The 20,543-nt window shown below is 41.3% G+C and overlaps 1 protein-coding gene across 5 annotated transcripts in view; it reads left to right on the top strand.

Annotated features, from left to right (window-relative positions):
- Positions 1-20,082, top strand: part of KLF7 (KLF transcription factor 7) — a 65,636-nt gene extending 45,554 nt beyond the window's left edge. Inside the window, exons 3-5 of one of the 5 annotated variants that reach the window (XR_012623835.1) lie at positions 3,861-3,984; positions 10,894-16,128; positions 19,996-20,035. Coding sequence is in view for 2 of the 5 variants with exons in the window: in XM_074829376.1 (XP_074685477.1) it covers positions 3,861-3,984; positions 10,894-10,945 (176 nt within the window). In the remaining 3 variants the exon portion in view is untranslated. Of the gene's footprint in view, positions 1-3,860; positions 3,985-10,893; positions 19,019-19,995 lie in introns of those variants that run through there. The other 4 variants (XR_012623836.1, XR_012623837.1, XM_074829377.1 and 1 more) reach the window with 4 other exon arrangements.
- The last annotated feature ends 461 nt before the right edge of the window (positions 20,083-20,543 follow it).

Genomic DNA, 20,543 nt, shown 5'->3' with positions numbered 1-20,543 from the left:
CAGAAATAACACCCTTCAGATGCATGCAGTGTGGGTGTTGGGTCCTGCACGCCCACTGTTTCACACAGCTTGCCTTTCCTGCGCTGCACTGCTCTCTGATGCACATGCTGCCCAAGGAAACTGGAAAGTGGTCGGTAAGCTTGAAATCACTAGGTAGTGGTCTCTACCTCCCAGGGAAAAAATCAGAAAAAGCTGAAAGCCACTATTCTGCATCAGTTCTAGAAGATTTTCCATAAGCAAATGGTACATTGTTTTAACACTAGTGCTTATCTCAGAAAATTGCATAATTCACTGCTTGAATGTATGTCTGCATTGCTGGCTGCCTGCCCTTCCCAGGTGCGTTTGTGGATGTGTGGAAGCTGAACCGGCCCCACGGTGTGGAGCACATTCTGAACTGAAACAGCTGAGCATTTAACAGCTGCATATCTGGGTATCAGCTTCTTTTCAGATGTGCATTGGCTTCTCCACTGAGTGCATTTGTACAAATGTGGATTTATGGCTTTGTTTAAGCACTGCACAGATTCTTGTGTTGAATAAAGGTGACTTAAGGAGTAGAGCCTCCTTCCTGGGAGTGGCCTGCAGGCATGAGTTTTAAGTGTGGTTATTAATTTTCAGGAATTAGAGCCTGAAAAAAGTCAGTGTAGCACAGCTCCATGTTCCTATTTTTAATTGGATTTTGAAGCTCATAATTAATTTGTTAAAAAGGGGGAGATCCTGGCCCTGTAGAAGTGAGTGGGAGTTTTGCCATTGCCTTCAGCAGAGGAGGATTTCACCATCTATCCTTTTATTCTCACTAATCCTCTGCAACAACAGAAGAACAGCCTGGCACATGGAAAGGATCCTTCCCATTTATTCTCCCTGCCGTTGCCAGTAGTGAGGTAGGAGGACCCTCCCCCCCTTCTCCATTCCCATGCTTCCTACATATGTGCACCTCAGCAAGATACGCTTTCATTTCATCTTCAGGTAAGGTGAAAGCAGCCATTAAATAAGCAGTTTGTGTTCTTAGTCTTCATGTGCAGAGATATGGAGGTCTCTCTCCTCTGGCCCTCTCATGTTTTTGAGTAGCTGCAGGAGGGCAGGAAATCTAACCTCTTTGAGGTCTCTGGGTCAAGGAGCCGTCTGACATGGCTTTAAAGGTCACCATGCTCCTTTGCATTTATCTTGTGCTACACGGAGCACTGTATGCCAGCATGCTGTCTGGAGCACAAAGGGGTACTGTCTGACATTTTGTGGAACAGAGGCTTGGGTTACGAAGAAAAAGCATCTGAAAACAAAACTCAGCTCAGGGCTGTGCAAGGCCAGACCAGGAACACTTGAGAGGAGCCCCTGCAGCAAGTAACAGAGATATGTGACATCCATGGGTTTACCAGTAATCATGCCTGGCATTTCTGTCTCTCGTAACCTATATATAGCACTGTACATTTTCAAAGATCTTGACAAATGTTAACAAGCCAAACTCGGCTTCAGTCCTAATAGCCCTGGTTTCACAGAAAGCTCAGGATGTTTTTCCTTCACCCTTCTGCTCTGTAGGCGACTGTATCATTCAGATTGGCTGTACCTGCCAGATTTGGCTGAGCAGTTGCCTTCTGCATTCGCTTTGCAGCATGTGTAGCAAACATGCGCTGCAAGGCAGTTTGTCTGCCTTGCTGTCTCCACTCTAAGGTAAGCACTAGAGAGCGTCAGAGAACCAAGGAAGCTGAGTTATCATCGAGGCTTGTTTACTGACAGCTCTTAAAAATAACGCATGAACTGTTCAGACAAAACTGGTACGCCATCATAGACATGACCAGGGCTGGGGAAATCCCTTTTCTCTGCAAAGGGGAGAGCAGATACAGTGTGCCAGGTAGGATGTCAAGGGCTGGGCAGGGAGAGCGCTGCAACTGCAGCTCTTGTGTCTGGGGCCAGCACTGGTGACAGTGTTTGAACTACAGTTGAGTAACCAGCCCAGAAACAAGACACCAGCACTTGGCTCCTAACAAGAAGTTTCTTGCTTTTTTTTTTTTTCCCCCTGAAGAAATCCTATTAAAAGGAAAAAAAAACCCAAAAGGCAAGTCTGCAGAGATGACCAGGCAGGCACAATCTAAGTGGGGTGGTGTTATTGTTGGCTCAGTCCATTGTCCTGTTGCGCTTTTTCCCATGGTGAACTGCGGCACACAACAGAGACATCCAGACTGGCCTTTCTGCATTCAGGGACTGAGGGACAAATGGATATTTTGGCAGAGTCTTGCCAGCTGCTGCCCCCTCTTCGTTGCTTCACCCCAGTGAATCCTTTAATTAAGCTACTGAGCCAGAGAAACTTCTCAGAGGCCAGTAAAATGGCTCAATTCCACTTAATGTCTCAGCCCACTCTGCTGTTCTCTCTGGGGTGGATGACCACTGTGCAGGAGAGCTGCCTGTGCAGTAGGAAGTCGGCAGAAAATCACTCACCATAGAACAGCTTTTTTCATGTATTTTGATGCAATTCTCTTGCCCTTTTCACTTTTCTTGCTCTTTTGGCCTCTCCAATTTGTCACCTTGAAATACATAGGTCTCCCATAATCAGATCTCACTCCTTTACTTGCTGAATAGACATGTTAAATATAGAAATCTGCATTTCTGCACTGAGAAATTTGTCTGCTGTGGCCAAGTGATTGTTTCACGTGACTGGCATAGAGAGGTCATGCAGCCTACAACTTCAGTTTGGTCAGTGGTGGGTTTTTTAAGATCATCTTCTTAACAATTTTAAGAAAAATAAATCAGTAATAATCCCTTCTCTGTTTATAATTCCCAGCTTAGAAGCTTGGTAGTGAAAGTGATTTCTTGTCTGCATTTTATCTCAACTCTCTCCTCTTCTAATGCATCCATACAGTGCCGACTGCGTGGGGAATAGTGACATGGAGTTTATATAGGAGGAGATGCACTGGAGCATTTGTTCTGCGGGGAGATGATAAATTTGCATGCACACAAATACACTGCACACAAATACATGCACTGAATAAGAAAAGGGGGGGCATGAGACCTTGGAATTCTTCATCAGAAGGTGCTAATGACTTCACAGATGTTACACCATGACAGACTTGATCTGTAGAGACTGGTTTGCGTTAGAAGATAGGTAGATGTGAATGCAGCAGACCAGAATCTCTCCTGTTCTATCACTGCACCGTTTCACTGCCTTCAGTCGTATGGTTAATATTTTGGGGCAGAATTACAGCTGATAAAGGTATAGTGCAAAAAGCCTGAAGGACCAGCTGATTTAAAGAAGAAAACATTTCTCCTTTCGCACTCATTGTCCTGATGCATAATTTCTTGAACTGAGGAACAGTTTTTGTTGTCAGAAGCAACTAAAGAAGGTGCAGTCCGAGGGGGCAGCAGGCATGAAAGCTTGAGGGGAACACATGTGAGTCTGGCCATGTGAGGGGTAAATGGGAGCCAGGGTAAAGCAGGCGATGCAGTGGTGGTGGTCACTCTAGAGTGGTGTACACCTGCAGTGTGTTCAGGTGTTAGTAGAGCCACTCACAGGAACCACAGTAATTCATCTGGCAAGGGCAGAGCGAGCTGAAAAGCTGACTGAAAATCAGGCTTCAGCCTCACAGCAGGACAGACATTTGGGGATGTTCTTTGAAGATTAATTGACTGGTTTTGTTAGAAATGGGAAATAAGGTTGTACAAGAATTTTAGCAGCAGTAAAATTTGGGCTGGATCCACCCTTAGTACAATGCATCATAAGCCCTAAGTTGTTTCCATCCCACACTGGCCATGAATTATGTGATGGGCTAACCTGCCCGAGTGGGACAGAGGCGAGGTGGGAGGACACAGGGCTTGCAAGCTGAGTGCTCAGTAATGCTGCTGCCACGCTGACTGTTCTCTCCTCCCCTCTGCAGGTGAGAAGCCTTACAAGTGCTCGTGGGAAGGGTGCGAGTGGCGTTTTGCACGGAGTGACGAGCTCACGAGGCATTACAGAAAGCACACGGGTGCAAAGCCCTTTAAATGCAACCATTGTGACAGGTAATGGAGCCTCCTAACACTGTGTTCAAGCAGCATGTGGACTTTGTGAGTAGCGTGGAGTCACCAGCTTCCCTGAGACAAGAGACTTGGCTCCCGACAGAAGGGTCCCTTCTGGCATCCTGTCCCACTGCCTCGATCCCCGAGTCAAGGAGGGACCCTCCACTCTGCCCCTGTCCTGTCTGCCTCAGTGGCCAGGCAGGCTGGCAGAGCAGGAATACTTCCAAAGCAGCCTAAGCTGTTTCCATCCCACAGCACAGAGAAAGATGTGGGACCAGTTGTAGGTCTGACTGAAACCTGCCAGTGTCTGTTGTAGGCACAGGATTCAGTCCATAGGGCAGCTCTTGTTAATGTTCGTAAAGCAGAGAAGACATCCAGAGGGCCCTGGATCACTTCAGTGATGGACCTCTCGACAAAGCATCTCCACAGCTTTCCGTCTCCTGGTCCTCTGAGTCTGGTGCCCTCACAAAGGCAGAGCTCCCTCTATTTGCTCTGCTTCAGGGACTACCCCAAGCACCACTGCTGGCTGCCTGCGTTTTGGCAGGGTGGGCCTCACAAAACCGGTGGGCCTCACAGATACATGGGTGTATGACAGGGGGCATGGGGAGTGTGTGTGGCTGTTGTGCCACAAGTGCCCCAAATCTGTAGAAAATCTCTAGGAAAAAAGCACTTAATTTCTGTATGATCATTGTCTTCTCTTACCACTGAGCCCAGGACTCCATGCTTCCCCAGATGTAACAGGGGAGAGTCAATAAAAGACAGCAAAGGGCATAATTTTCAAAAGCACAAGAGTGATTTAAGCACATCTTATAGTTCATAGTTTTGTGTAGGATCAGTGATCTATGCACATTTCAACTAATTAGTGAATCTTTTCCTACAGTTTTAAATCTCACCCTTGACATCTGCTTGATGTGGGAAATACTCTGCACCTTCATTCTGTGTGGGTCCAGATTTAAAATCCTGACAGGTGCCCAGAGCCAGAGTTCCTGAAGAGCCTCTCATGCAACAGTCCTCCTCTGGGCACTCAGAGATGAGGGGCCAATTTTGACTGGTGAGCTGAGCACCCCACAGCTCCCAGTGAGAGCCATGGTTATCGCTACTCACTGCCGATTTCTTTTTGCAGTCCTCATCACTTTAGCTGCTTGAATGAATGGTGAGCTCTTCTGAAAAAATCTGGTCATCCTTGCTTGGTGCTGAGCGTTTTTAAAAGCTGGGTTCTTTGAATTTAGAAACAAAACCAAAAGAAAACCCTCCCCATCCCCAATCCCAATTGATAAGAAATTAGGGTGGAGCAAAACCAATTACCCCTGTAATGACTCTTGACAGCACTGACAGCATTGAACAATGAGCACTTCTCCCCCTCACACCCCCCAGCTGGAGATTGGCAGTGCCCTGGGTGAAACCTGGATCCACTATTGAGTAATCAAATAATGTGCTTGCATCTGAACATGTTATCCAGCTAATCCTATTTATATATATTTTTAAAAGAGGCTTAAGAAAATTACCCATCTTTTTAATGCAGCACTAAGGTTCTCTGCTCTGATAAGCAAACGTTTTGTAATACAATAAAGGCTCTAGGAAGCCTCTGGGTACAGCAGACCAGCCGAGAACATGCGTGGAAAGAGGATGTGTGGGACATAAACAATGGACCCCATCCTTTTATGGGAAGGAAATTCGATCATTTTCACATCCTGCCTGTCCAAGAGCTTCATCTCCTTAAGTGCTCTTCTGCCCTTGTCTCCCCTTTTCCCGTCCCCTTTCCCCCACAGAGGGCTTCCTCTTGGATTACCTTTTGTTCTATCCCTGGATTATCTTTTGTTTGCTCAGAATGAGGGACAGGATAAACCAAGTAGGGACCTCTGGAGTTCTGCTTTTGTATAAGCACTTCTGTGAAGGAGAACAGTTATGTTCTCTGTTTTGAATGTAAGGCATTGTCTTTCTCTTTTCTTTCCTCTGAAGAACAAACTAACCATCCTGGCCCCACAAACACACACACACACACAAAGCCCCAGGGTTTTTGTGTCAGGACAGACCGTATTTTTAACAGAGATCTAAAGAAATACAGTCAATATTTTCAACTCCTTGGTCTCGTTCAGCCCTTTGTTAAGTATTCATTCTTCTCCCTTCCTACCTAGATTTTTTTCTTTGGCAGCCGAGTCACTTACTGCAGTCAAGAGAGATATTCCTGCAATCATTTAATGCATTTTCTGTTCTTCAGCTGAATCTGTAGATGAAGGAAAAATATTTATTAATAAGTTAAGAGTGCTGGGAATTGTGCACTGTTAAAGTCCATGCACATACCATCTGTGTGTGAAAGTAGGAGACAGATTTGTCTTTACTCTCCCAGTCAGTTGTTGCAAGCTCATAGAGTGACAGTGCCTGTTCTCCTTTTGGCCATTCTGCCATATGACTATTTTTCCTTCTTTTCTCATTCACAGATCTCTCTACTACCACCTATTGCAGATGTCACCTCAAGCAAGCACTGAAACATGTGCCTAAATCTGTCCTTAGCTATTTAGGCAGACTTTTAATGTTAAAGATGCTCCTTCCTAAGCCAGGGTTCCCAGCTGGAGAACAGTTTTTGCTTTATTTGAACTGCTGCCCTTTATCACACCCACCATTATTGACAGGAGTTGTGGTCACTTTCTCAGACATCCTGGCTTGTTAAACTTTAAGGAGCATTTTGGAGCTCTTTTAACAACACCGACATAGCACAAAACATATGCCTGTTGTTTTTGAGAGGTGAAGGCCATACCTTGGCAATCAGAGCATGAAAGTGGTGATTCAGATAGCAAAGAAGGGGAATGTTGTGCACACAGTCTGGCTGCAATTCCCTTCCCAGCCTGTTTTCAGATGTGTTTGTGTCTCTGACCTTCTGGCTGACATCAAAGGGGTATTAATATCCTCGTGTACAGGTCAGTTTTAAAACAAAAGAGATAAGAAGACGTGGTTCTCTTCTCGTGCTGTCCCAGCCCTATCTCAACACCATGTAACCAACGGATCACATTGTTAGTTATAGCTGGCAAACTACCACTGGTTTGAGTAGCACCATATGTACTGCAAATGGTGTGTGGTTTGGTGGCAGCAGGGGAGAAAGGAGAATCAGCTAAAGTGGTGTGGAAAGCAGCGTACAAGTCCCTAGTGCCTTCCAGACACCAGGGATATGCTGGTTATAGCACTCCCCAGGAATTTTGCTGTTCAGAAACACAGGCTAGGGTTATGTTCTTCACACAGTGCAAGCCCTCAGCACTCCAAGGGGGAGAGGATGACAGGGTAGTGGCACTCGCTTGTTCTGCATAAATATGTGTTTAGGAGGTGGCAACTTAGTGCCAGACTATTGGGGTATATGTTGCTCTGCATGCGTGCACGTGTGCACGTGGTTTCCTTTTTGACAGCAAGCTAAGAGCACATTTAGCTGTAATGAACACATCCCACAGTGGAGAATCCACAGCTGTAAGAAAGATGGACAAGCAACATATTCTCTTCTCTCATCGTAGCTACCTTCCCTCTTTCTCCTGGAGAGGCTTCAGTGCCGAGCAGTACTGTGTTGCTAAGGAGATAGAGCAAAAAGAGAAAGGAGGGAATCATGTTTGGGAGCAGGGAATTTATGTATCACACATCACTGTATGACTTTCAGAATTAGGGTATCTTATTCTAGCATAAACTGTCCTTTCTAGGAAGAGCTGGACTGGGGGAGGGATGATGGGGAAGATTGTGATGAGCCTATGTACAAAGTGCAGAGCTGGTCTGGAACTGGAAGAGGTGTAGAACCAGAGGTGTGGAGCAAGGTCTTGTCTCATGGACAGCACTAGAGACCAGCAACCTGCTGTTTCTTAATTTGTGAAGAAAGGAGTTTGCCTTGACAGCATATCCTGTGGACCTTTTTCCACTGCTTTGTCTAGTCCCAGAAGGAAAAAAATGTCTCCACTGATCAATAGCTTTTTTTGACAGTGTGATTTAGCTGCAAAATTTTTTTTACTCTTTTTTTTACTGTTGAAAATAAATGTTGACATCCACCAGCCTTACCAAGAGATAGAACTAACCAAATTAGTCAGCAGGAAAATGTGAAGAATTAGTATTATACTATTTTATTAGCTATAAACTAGCAAATATAGTACCATTTTATTAGCTATAAAAATATTCTAGGGCCGAAAAATATACTAGATGCTAATACTGTGGTTACTGATGTGAAATGATGTATTGAATCCATATTTTTAATAGATCTTGCTGTGCTATGACTCAGCATACTTTTTCTTGGCTTACATCTATAATGGAGACAATCGGAGAGGAAAAGCCATGCTTGGGTGGTGGTCTTAGGACTAGTCCTAGACTGAAGTGCCAGCTGGTGCATGTCTTTTTGGCAGCCACTCAAGCTGTTGTTTTGTTTTGGCAGCCCTTGTAGCCAGAGCATGCTGCTTTCTCAGTTTAGACTGACAGAGAGATGTTGGTCCAAGGGTGTATTTTGGCACCCTAGGGCTAGAAAATTCTAGCTGTGCTGAGCCTGCTGTGTTGAAAACCAAGTGTCCATTGTCAGATTCTCGTCTGTCTCACAGTGCTTCATGTAGGAGCTTGGAGGAATGCAGCCTCCCTCCTACTTTGAAGTCTTTTTTAATTTTTGCCACTCTGAAGGTATTAACCCCCTTGTAAGCTGCTAGAAATCAGTAGAGAACAGCTGATTTGAGCAGAGCTATGCTCATCCACAGAAGATGAGTATCTGGCTTTTCTTGCAAAAGTTGCCTTCTTGTAAATTTTCTTTGTCTTAAAAATGCACATCTTGATTGCTTATCTCTGCATGTAGATGCAGATAGATTGCCCGTGCAGGGGAGTACTGCCAGCAGGACAGAAAAGAATCCCTAGCTATTTTAAATCTCTTCATTTTTATAGTTCTTCTCTTTCTCAACCTTTCTCTGCTTAGGGTGTTTATCCTCTGGGTGTTTGCCTTTAGATTGAGTGGTCTTTTTTTTATCTTTGGTTTTGGCTTTTTTTACTGAGTAGTTCAATTTGCTCTTTTACCTGTTTCTTTCTGAATAATACGTAATACTCAACTACTGCTTTTTTGGAAATACATTCGGTGCCCATGTATGAGCTATCCAGATTCTCATAATAAGCCATTTGGATATTCTTCATACCAGCATCGGTGGCTCTTTTATACTCTAAGTCTGTGGGGCAGTGAAAAGACGTTCCAGGCAAGTCAGTTCTGGAAGTAGCTTTTTGTGCTGCCCTCAGAGCCTACAAAAACAGTTTTCTCAAAACAGATATGTGGGGGTTTGTGTGATATTTATAATAGATGTTTTTTGCTTTTAGTAAAAATAAATAAGCCAGTGTCTTGTGGCTTAGAGTGGAAAGAAGGGAAGCCAAGATTTGCAAGGAACTTGGAAACCTCCTGTTTTTTAGTGCTCAACTTGAAGTATCTAGTCAAAGTTTAATTTCTGAGAGTGCCTGAGTCCTGCTGCTCTGATAGTCGGGCTCCATTTTAGGGCTTTGGGGTAGGCAACCAGAACCACTGCCCACTTGTCCTGCAGTTTGCTCTCTGGTGCCATACATATCTTTAATGACACTGTGATGGTGAGTGTGAAATGGGTTGGTGCTTTTGATCTCATTTCTAATGGGTATGAAGTCAAAAAAAAAAATTCTTGCGTACTGGCAGTCTTGATAAAATAGAGTGTATATTGAATGACAGGGAAGAAAAGCACTTGTCCTCCTGAGAACTTATTCCCCTGATCACTCTGACAATATCTTGGTGGTGTGAAGTGCCTGAGTTTGGGCTGCTCTTCCTTCTGCTGTGAGTGCCCTGCAGCATGTCTACTATAGGGCAGCTGTTCTAGAATAGTAATTCCTGATTAACTCTTTGTGGGGTTGCTCTTCTCCTCGAGTAAGTGTATTTTATTCTGAGTATCTTAACCCACTTCCCAAGTGGATTAAGTAATTTCAAAAGAAGACAGTCATAAGCCTTTAGAGAGCGAGTTAATCAAGAATAGATGCTTCATTTCAAATTCATGCCCTACCTTATTCTCAATTAACTGTATGTTTAGACCAGCCCTAAAACTCAACTAGTTCTCTAGGGTCGCTGCTCTAAGTCCGTCTCATCAGCATCCATCTACATGTTCAGAATGTCAAAACATTACATTTTCATATGAAATGGAGAAAAATTACTTTGTGGATAAAGAACAGAAGCTGAAAGCTGAAGTCCTGGCGTTTTTTTCTGGTTTTACCACACTTCTTATATGATTTACAATCTTGTTGCCTTCTCTGTCTCTCAATTTTCAGTTTTACAAAATAGGCATAATACCTTATCTTCCCTCAACATCCTTCAGGGAGATAGCATTCATCAACATCCACATATTAGCACTCAGATTCCAAGTAGACAGTAAGGGAGAGATATGTAGCCTGACAGATTGTCAGCTTCCAAACTCTGAACCAGCTTTCTTTCCAGTTTGGAGTTAGAAAGGAGAATTCAGTTTTCAAAACTGGCTTCGTACTTTGGTGTTTATTGCAGGTACTGAGCACTTGAGAAAGCTGGTGTTTTTTTGCTGAGTACATGAGCAAAACTGACTTGGTTTATTTCATTTTTTTATATGTACACACACACACTTATACTAAATATTTGATTTTATACTACAGATGCATAGATGAGCACTCTTCCCTGATGTTTGACTGAGTTGAAAGAAGAGGGAGGGAGAGGAACAGAGAAAGGAGAAGGGTAGTCTGTTTAGCTGCTGAAGAGCCAGGATAGTTGGCCATCTGTGGTCACAGAGGTCAATCACACAGACTTTGGCGGTGATCCACGGATAATCTAAAGAATGTCTCTAAATTTGAATATATATTTCCTCCTGCATATAAGGAGGAAGGAGCAAGAACCCTATATTCCAAAATCCTATATTTATTTCATTTCCCACTTGCTTTATTTTGCAGGTGTTTTTCCAGGTCTGATCACCTCGCCCTCCACATGAAGAGACACATCTAAATATCAGTCAGCTTGACATGGATGTCATCTGAGCTAAGTGTTGTAAGATGAAAGTGGAACTCAAGTTACAACGCGCTACCTTGCAGGAGAAGAGAACTTGATCACGTGTAATCCTCTGTACAGAGACCACACGCTCACAGTCATGCACCCTGTTATACTTCAGTACGTACATCGGTTCTTTATGCCTTGCCCCAGCTGGATGGGAGAAGATGCAGGCGAGGAATTGGTATAGAGGTGAAGTCAATGAGAAGGAACAATTGCTTACAGTACTTCATCACTCTTGGATTTGTTTCCTCTTTTTGCCAATGGAAATCAAAGAAAACGGAGGAGGCTTCCCTGCAGGTGGATGGCAGTAGGAGGGGCTTATTTAACTTGCTTCTCAGTGCAACTCAATAGGAGAATATGTCGTCTTGAAGTTGCATATTTGTAGCACTAACTTTCTTTTTAAATAGATGGGGGAAAACAATGACCTAGAAAACCAAATCCCAGTTTGGTAGCCAAAATTAACCTCTTGGTTCATTTGTTCTTTGTCTGAGAATTCCCAATGTTCAGTGCGTCAGAATTCTCACAGACACTTTGACCTGTCTTGGTTTTGGTTCTTCTTCCTAGAACTGAGCTATTGAGATCCTTTTAAGTCAATACCAGTGGCCTTAATGGCAGTAGACTGTGGAGTGACACTTGTGACACAAATATCCTCTTTTTGGCCTGAGTTTATGTAGACTTCATGGAGGACTATATTTTTGTTGTTTGTTTTTATTTTAATTTTTGTTTTGGCTATTGCACAACATATGCACTAGGGATTCTGGAAGCTGCTGCCATGACGGCTAAGTAGCCAAGGGATAAATCCCTGAGAAACAGCACCTAATATCTCTGTAGGCCTCACCTTATTGCCATAGCTAGGACTTCTTGTTTATTTGTTGAACAAAAGACTTTAAAAGCTTATTTGGAAGCTTAAACATTTTTTCTCTTTTCTCCACGAACAAGTGATCTTCAGAACTCCTTGTCTTCACCTGGATATCGGTCTGGGACTGGCCACACAGGCATGACTACAGGATTCCTTCCACATCATGTGAGCATGTTAGCCACAACCCACAGTGACTTAGTGATGAATTATGTTGCTTTTTCTTGCTGTTCTTCTATTAACCAATTTAAAACATTAGACTTTTGTTTGTGTAAAGAGCACCTGCAGACATTTTAATTTAAAGCTAATGTTTGTTGAGCATCTTACACACAAAATAACCCAAGCCAAAAATCCTGCTCCAGTCTCTGAGTGGGAAATCGAGAACCTCTTCCAAGTACAATGGCTTCATTCAGCATTAGCCTTTTAAAGAAATTATCAAAGTCCTCCTTTTCCATTCATCAATTTGATGCTGTAGCCCACTCCTATATGGAAAAACGTAACAGTATGAACGGTGAAGGAAGGGTTGGATTTTACATACAGCAGTGGGGCTTTTCCAAATGGTTGGTCTAAAGTATTACTAACTTAGAGGTCCATTTTGGCCTACTGTGTGAACCGTCAAGGAGAAGTGGAGGTCTCATGCTCATCCTTCAGTCCTATTGATAATTTGATTTTGTTGGCTCAAAGTGGATTAAAGTCTTCATTACAAAAGAAAAACAAAAAAGTGTATCTTACCATAACTTGCATTTGAAACTATTTGGCACTGGCCCTGACTCCAAAGACTGCATTTAGGACCATAAAAATGGCCTATGCAAGCAGGCAGGTGGTCATTAGGTTGTATATTTTGTATATTCTGGGACCATCCCTACAAGATGTGTCTAGAAATGAAACAAAATGGCGCGTGGTCCACAAATGGTTGCTGCTCTTTTATACTGTATTAGCCAACTGCCCTTCTTTGACTGTTTTGACTCATTGACTGTTAAATATTTCCCTTAATTTATGTTTTGGGAGGTAAAACTGTACTCTTAGGGGAAAAAAGAACAAACAAGAAACTTGATAGATGTTTAAGAGCCATCACCGGGATCCTTGGCACTTGAATTCTCAGCATGTTGCAACCTTTGGTTCCAGTGAGAGATTGAATTTACTCAAAAGATGCTGTTTTTCCTCACAGTTTTCACAAAACACTGTGACTGTCAACTGAACACTTTGGGGACAGGGGGGAAATACGATGTCTGGCCCATATGGCATGAAATATGGACCAAAATCTAACCATCTTTTAGGGACAATGATGTAACATTTCTGATAAGAGCATGAGAGAGCAAGAGAGAGTGAAAGAAAGACAGAAAGAGAGAGAGAACAAAAACTGAGTTTATTCCAAAGATTTAAAACTAACTATACTCTATATGTGTATATATATATGCTTATATATATGTATACATTTTAAAATTGCGGAGCACTGCTTGCTGACAATCTCGTATTTCTCTACTTCTGTATTTGCATACTTTTTATGGCCATTCCACCCAGCTGTTCCACTGGGACTGAGGGCCCTAGAATCCAATTTGTGTTGGAATATATAGAGCATCCTGCCAGATGTCTAATGGGAACTGAAACCTCAGCTGTGTGAAACTGTAGAGCATCCAGTCAGTGCATTAGACTAAAAAACAGATAAGAGAATCCTAGAATTTCATTACTGTAGTGTCCTAAAGTGTGTGCTCTCAAACCCACCACTATGATATTCATTGGCTGTGAACCTGCATAAATATCCTCCTTTGACCTCTTAACACACCTGCCTTTAGACATGCTATCAGTAGTCTACAAAACTTAATAAAGTGACAGTTTAAGCACCAGACTCTTTAAAATGGAAAAAATCAAGCAAGACTGTTTATTTACTTCCAGTTGTCATTCATGGTCTTGTTGACATCTTATTCAAATATGGCAGAACAAGGGCCCCATGGAAAAAAACATGCTGAAATATGTGATTATTTTGTTGTAGAGGCAGGCCTACATCTAAATCATGGATCCAAATAGCCTAAAAAACATAGAGAAAAGGGGGATAAGAGACTTAACCAGATTTCTGATTTCTCAGGCTCTCTCTGTAGCAGGTCTGGAACTCTGAAGCCAAATTTTGAGCTTTGGGACCATCTCTTCTGTTTGTAAAGGGAGATATTTTTCACCTGTATACTTGGTGTACTAAGTCAATCTCTGGACTTCAGTTTTTGGGTGCTCATATGCAAGTGTCTTAGTCATTACTAAAATTTTGAACCACAGTCGGTATTTTGTAGAAGGAGTCTCCATTTTGGAAAGGCATAATTAGTGACACATTCCAGGATTCGTTTTTTACAATGACAGTTTTTTTTTCTTTGCAGATATTTTAAGCTGTGCACTTCAAATCTGTGTAATCTGTTATAGCTAGATCCTTTTTGGGCTTGTCTCCTTGCTGAAGTTGTACAGTTGTCCTCTATTTGTAAACTATGAGTAGAAACAGACTAATGAGGAAAGGCTAATCCTCTCTGTAAGGCTTCTTGGAAGCAAACCCGTAAACAGTTATCCAGCTGTAGAAAGGAGAAGCTTAACCTCGTTTCCTTCATGCTAGATTTATGCCTATTTGCAAAAGAGAAGCTGTTATAAGAAAGTCAGATTGTGGTTTCCAAGGCCATGGAACTATCGGTTAAGAACAAATTGAGACAAGTCTCACAAAACAGCGTATGTAGAAGCAGCAACTAAAGCAAATGTGAGTTTTTGTGAATAGCTAAATAATATTTTGCAGCAGAGCAGTCAACCATAGAATCATGCAGGTGGGAAGGGGCCTCCAGAGGCCATCTTGGCCAACCTCCAACTAGAGCTGATTGCTCAGGGCCATATCCAGCTGGGTTTTAAATATCCTCAAAGATGGAAATCCTAAACCTCTCTGTGCAAGCTGGGCCAATAGTTGACCACCTTTATGGTTAAAAAAAAAATAAATTTAAAAATCCATGTGTCAAGCAGGAGTTTTTCATGTTCCAACTTGTTTTCATTGCTTCTTCCACTGTGCACCTCCAAGACGAATCTGGCTTCTTCTCTACGCCCTCTGTTAGGTATTTGTAGACAGCAGTAAGATCTACCCTTACTCTTCTCTTCCTAAGGTTGAACCATGTCTCTCAGCCTCTCTTCATCCATCGTGTGTCCCAGAACCTGATCTCCATGGTGGCTCTCTGCTAGACTCACTCCAGTATGTCAGTAATTTTCTTGTAGTGCAGAGACCAAACCCAGAATATTCCAGATCAAGATGTACTTCATATGTTACAGTGTTGATATAATTTATTTATTTGGGATTTTTCCATTTTCTAGTTGAGACAAGCTATACTCTATGACAAGATTCTATTTTGAAAAGTGACTTATGAAAAATCGTTTAGGAAGCATCAGTATAAAGAGTTTTCTAATCAGATTTGCTAAATCTGTGTATAAAAATATGCTTCTAGAAATATGCTTTCTATACTGCCAGTCTGAGGTCTGGCAAGCAAAATTCTGTTTTTCTGACATAATCATTGCTGGTTTACCTTAAACTAAAAAAATGTATAGTTTTAGTCATACTATATCAAATATGAAGACACATGGTGCTGCATTTTAGTCACTTTTTAGACAAAACCAACACTTCAATGCATCTTTGTTCTGTTTGGTTTTCCCCTTAAGAGATAAAAAGCAACCTGAAATATCACATGTGTTTTATAAAGATTGGTCTAACAGAAAAGGGGATACCAGAGTCCAAAGTATTGTTCACTATTCTAGAGTTGTTCTTTTTTAATAGCCAGTACTCAATCTAAAAAATTGTATTACCGGGATAAATTGGCAAATGAAGAAGAGAAAGGACGGAGCGAAGTCCTAGATTCTTTCAATGTCTTGGACAAGGCCCTGAGCAATCTGATCTAACTAAAATGTTTTTTAAACAGAGGGTTGAATTAGGTGACATCCAGAAGTACCTTCAAACATTATTTTTTCTGTGTTTCTATGATTCATTTCAGAGCTCTCGCTGATTAAATGTGTACTGGTTCTAGTTATTCCCAGTCTTGTGCTGGTGGAACAGAACTTCATGAGGTTTCTTCATGAGGGAGACTTAGGAGGAAATCTTAAAATAAACCAAAACCCTTGGCAAACCAGTTTGAAGCAGTATCATACCATGAGATGTGTCACAGCTGCAGGGACCAACCAGATACTATGGAAACAAGTTTGCTAGCCCGAATGACCCATGTGATGTCTCAGAAATGGTTTCCAGGACCTGAAATCTAAGCCAACATAGATTTCTACAAAGGTGAACATTAAATATTTTTCTTTCATTCATTCTTATTTTTCTCAGACTTTTTGGAATTGGGTTTACTGGTTTTTTAGCTAGCACATTTCCACTTAATACGTGGAAAGCACTGACCAAACGCAGGTGGGGAAGAAGAACCTGAATGCAAGAGGACCCCCCCAGGTCCCTGCTTTTGGATCTGGATACTTCAGGAGTAAAAAGATAACTAAACACTAGAGTGTATGGCTAAAATGGAGTTGATCAATATGATAGTTGCAGTGACTGACTGTATCTTACCTGTGACCTTTCTGATATCTACAGAATCAGGCTTTTTCCCTCATTTTTACCTGTCCCTAGACAATTTGAGCTTTTTAGCTGTCTCCAACATAAAGGTTGCTCCTCCTATTTAACACAGTTTGTTTATCTGTGTACAAAAGAGGTCATAATTGGTGCTTTTGACAAAACTGATGAAAATCCAACTTGCTTAAGTGTTTCCTTTTCTCTGCCTGTTCCCTTAATATGTGTCAAAATATTTAAATCAAAAAAAAAAAAAAAAAAGAGGAAAATTTTGTAAATAATTTAATGTTATTAGGCCAGCACCCATGGATCAAGGGCTTTTATTCCTGATTTCATTCAGGACTTGGCACATCCTGTCATTCCATCCGGTAAGACTGCTTTTAAGCTTTCATATCCTGGGTGATGCCTCTAACCCAACACTCTTCTAAAGTTCTTTTTGCTGATTTCAGATAGAATTGCACTTGCAAAGATCCCCACATACCAAGAACAAAACCAATACTTGACAATAACTCTATTTAACTCTGTCTTGAAAGATGAAAATTATTTCCTCCCAAGATACTAGAACTACTCATTGACAAATTTTGCCTGTCTTTCATTAGCATTAAATCTACGCCTTCTTGAATGATCATTTCCAGATCAAGCTTGGATATTCTTCTTCCTTTTGTCACATATGTGTCACTTTTTATTAATAGTTTAGGGATGACTACTGCAGTCTTTCTCCTCCACAGCTCTACACTGGCTTCAGTGGCAAGATTTAGCATTGTAAGCACTGTAGGATCTGGCCTACCAGGTACTAAGATCTGTCTCATAAAGTTGAGACTTTCCTCCTCCCTTAGAGGAAGAAGCCCAAGACACACTTGTGCTATATAAGTTATATATATAATGATATAATTGTATATATGAATTATATACATAAAAATGTGGAGATGGGGAGTAGGCTGCCTTTATCACCTCAAGAATGGATTTCCCTACCTGAAAACTTTCAAATGCAGGCGTCATTTTTCAAACAGGGTTTTATAGTTTTCCTTAATGCTTGTTAATGGCATTTTTTGTGTAATAATTGAAGTTGGAACTCTTTGCGATTTTCAAAATGAAAGCGTTGATGATTTTTTTTAAGTGCTTTCGTCCTAACTTCTATATATTGCCAGAAAACAGGTTCTCTACCCTATCTCTGTGGGTGTGGATGTACAACAGTATACTGTATATACCTACACAGAAGAGGAAACTGAGCTACTGACTTACACTTTGTAGTAGCCAACCGTGCCTATTGCTTTGATTTAGGGAGGGCCCTTGCTGTTGCCACTGCATTTTAGGAATCATGTCAGCTTCTCTAGGAAAGTTTTCAACGATGCTGGAAAATACATGTTGCTGTGTACTGTGAATGAGTAGGCTGCAAATTTGGGGATTGGGAGGGGAGGTGGGAAGGGAGGGGGATGAGGGCTTAGCATGTACACACTATAAGTGAACTAGAATGGACAGAAAGGTGACAATTTTAGCCTTTATTGTTGGGCTCTCGGGGAAATTAAAAGCTAACACGCAGTCCCTGAAAGGCCTGATGGCTGAAGGGCTGATCTTTACTTTGTATTTTGCAACATACATTTTACCCATCACTCTGTATTTTAAACCCCAGGCCTGTCAGATTCTGGAAGCAGATCAAAACACTGGTTTAAACACTACTATGTTACCAAGGCCATGTCTCTACCAGGAAGTTGCCCTACATTAAAATATCAGTCTAGTTAAAATCACTTTTTAGCTGCACCTATTACTTGATTGCCTGGATTGAGTTTGCATTGGCATGCTATGCGGTTAAGCTGAAGTGTAAGAAATGCTTCAACCAATTAAGATACCTCTACAGGAAGGTTCTTGCACCAATTTAAGTACCTGGTTTTGAAATCACTGCATATAAACCGTGACAACTTTTCTCTTAGAAACAAGGCCTTAGTTTAGCATGTCTACTCATCTAGTTGAAACAATAATAATGCAGGCTGAGATTTTTTTTCTTGCTTTGCAAAGTGGCCTGTTTTCTTTCTTATCCTTTGAAACCTTTCTTGCTCTCTACTACACATTTAGACTTTTGTTTGGGGGATTTTTTTTTTAGCAACAACAAAAAAAAGTATGAATGCTCCCTATTTAAAATAAAAAACAACATTGCTTGAAGGACTTTCATTTTGCACTATAATTTTTCTTTTACCAGATGTGTCTGACAAGTGCATTTTGGAGATGCCCTCGGTCACGTTCTCTCAGGCCTACTCTGGTATTTCTAATATATCACAGAAGTACCCAATCTTGTAGCCCTCAGTTCTGCCTTTTTTTGACATTTTATTTTTTTTAAGCTTTTTATATATATATATATATATAAATATATTACTTTGTCAGTTTTTTTGCTGTACAAAAAGTCTTAAGATTTAAAAATATTATTTGTATTATATGATGGTGGTATGTTAATGTTACAAAATTATTAATGAAGAAAAAATTTATTTTTGTTACTGGTCTGTTTCATAATTCTTTTTTAAATTGGTATATTGTAAGATATCTATGCAAAAATGTTATGTGACGCATTTTTATTTAAGAATGTAATATGTGTAATAAACAGTAGAATGTGTTTGGCCCGACAGTGTTTAGTGTGCCTTGTATATTATTTCTTTATGAAAACTTCTGTTAAAAGTGAAATGGCTTTTGAATATCAGTTAAGGCTATGGTTCTGTAAACAGTTATTTACATAAAGTATATAACTTCTAAGTATGCTTTAGCTTATTAGAATCACATTTTTGGATTTAAATAGTTTCTTTTTTAATGTATTTTATAACAGTTCAGGTGTTGATTATATTCATGCTGTATCACATGTTGCTTTTGGAAAAGATGCTCAAGAAGAAAGTTCTTATTCTTAAAAGCTGACCAGATTTGGCTTGTAATACTGCTTCTGTTGGAGTCAGTGACCTCTGTTATTTGACAGTTTACACTGGTTGAAGATTTCAGCCAGTATTACTTTTGTAAAAGATACAGAGAACACTTGCATTGCATTTTCCATGCCTAGCTTTAAAACATTTGTCAGCCAGTGGTCAAAACAGGACTAGACTTTGAGGCTCCTGAGCACTAGTGCTATGCTCTAGTCTGTGTATCAGGCTGTCTCGCAGGAGCGCAGTATTGTTCTCTTTCCCCCACCTCAGTCATTTAGTCTCCTTCTTTAATGTCTGCAAAATTGCAAGCACAATTGAATCCACCTGGATGCTCAAGTACTAAAAATGTATTTAGGCAGTAAAAACAGTCATTCTGAGAACAATTACTCTGCAGTGTCATGACAGAAAATGAAATTACTTTTTCAAGTCAGGCTGGTATCCCTTTAGCTTTTTGCTGTCTTGTGCTCACACACTGCAGCAACCTCAGTGGGCATTGCATGTGAACATCCTATAGGGCTCATCTGATGCCAACTTGCTAGCTTTTATTTCTGGGACAACATGCCTCACTTGCTCTGTTGGGAAACCTGCTAGGACTGTTTATGTTAGGCAGGCAGAGGGTAGGATTCACCTCCTGACATCTGCATCTAGAAGCCCAATGACCGTTCTAACCTACTCATTTATACTCCCTCTATAGCTAATGAAGAGAGACATATCCAGAGGTGACTCACTCCAGGGGATGAGTTGAATGCAAAAGGAGCTGAGGTGATACCAAGCATTTCTGGAAAGCCCCATGGTAAGTTGGAAGACAAAAGTCCCAGTGATGCCCATGGCTGCTCTGGTCACTCAGGTTGTATCAGATGTTTGATGATGGACATAATCAGTAGTGTTTGGGTGTATGTTAACAAACAGCTCTTGAGCACTGGAAAAGGCTCAGCACAGGTCAAAATTTTGGGCTTGTGTTCCAAGTGGTCAAAATGCACAGTGCTCTGGCTGCTTCAGTGTGGCAGTGATATCTTGGTGTCACTCTTACAGAGCATGAGTGACTGAGGCAGTCAGTTGTCATAAAATGAAAATAAAAGACTCAAGAGACAAGACGGTCTCTTTGTTGTAGATTGAAGTATTTGTATGATGTAGGTATGAATGGAGTTATGTATGACACAGAATTCTTTCTGCAAATAGAATTTTGACTTCATAGCTTTTTTCTTGTAAAGACAAGGTCCAGGTTCCTTCACTTGCTGTCTT

This window comes from Strix aluco, chromosome 6, assembly GCF_031877795.1.
Source record: "Strix aluco isolate bStrAlu1 chromosome 6, bStrAlu1.hap1, whole genome shotgun sequence".
In the NCBI taxonomy this organism is placed as follows: Eukaryota; Metazoa; Chordata; class Aves; order Strigiformes; family Strigidae; genus Strix; species Strix aluco.
Note: the sequence above shows the minus strand (reverse complement) of the source record. Positions and strands in the feature narration are given on the sequence as shown.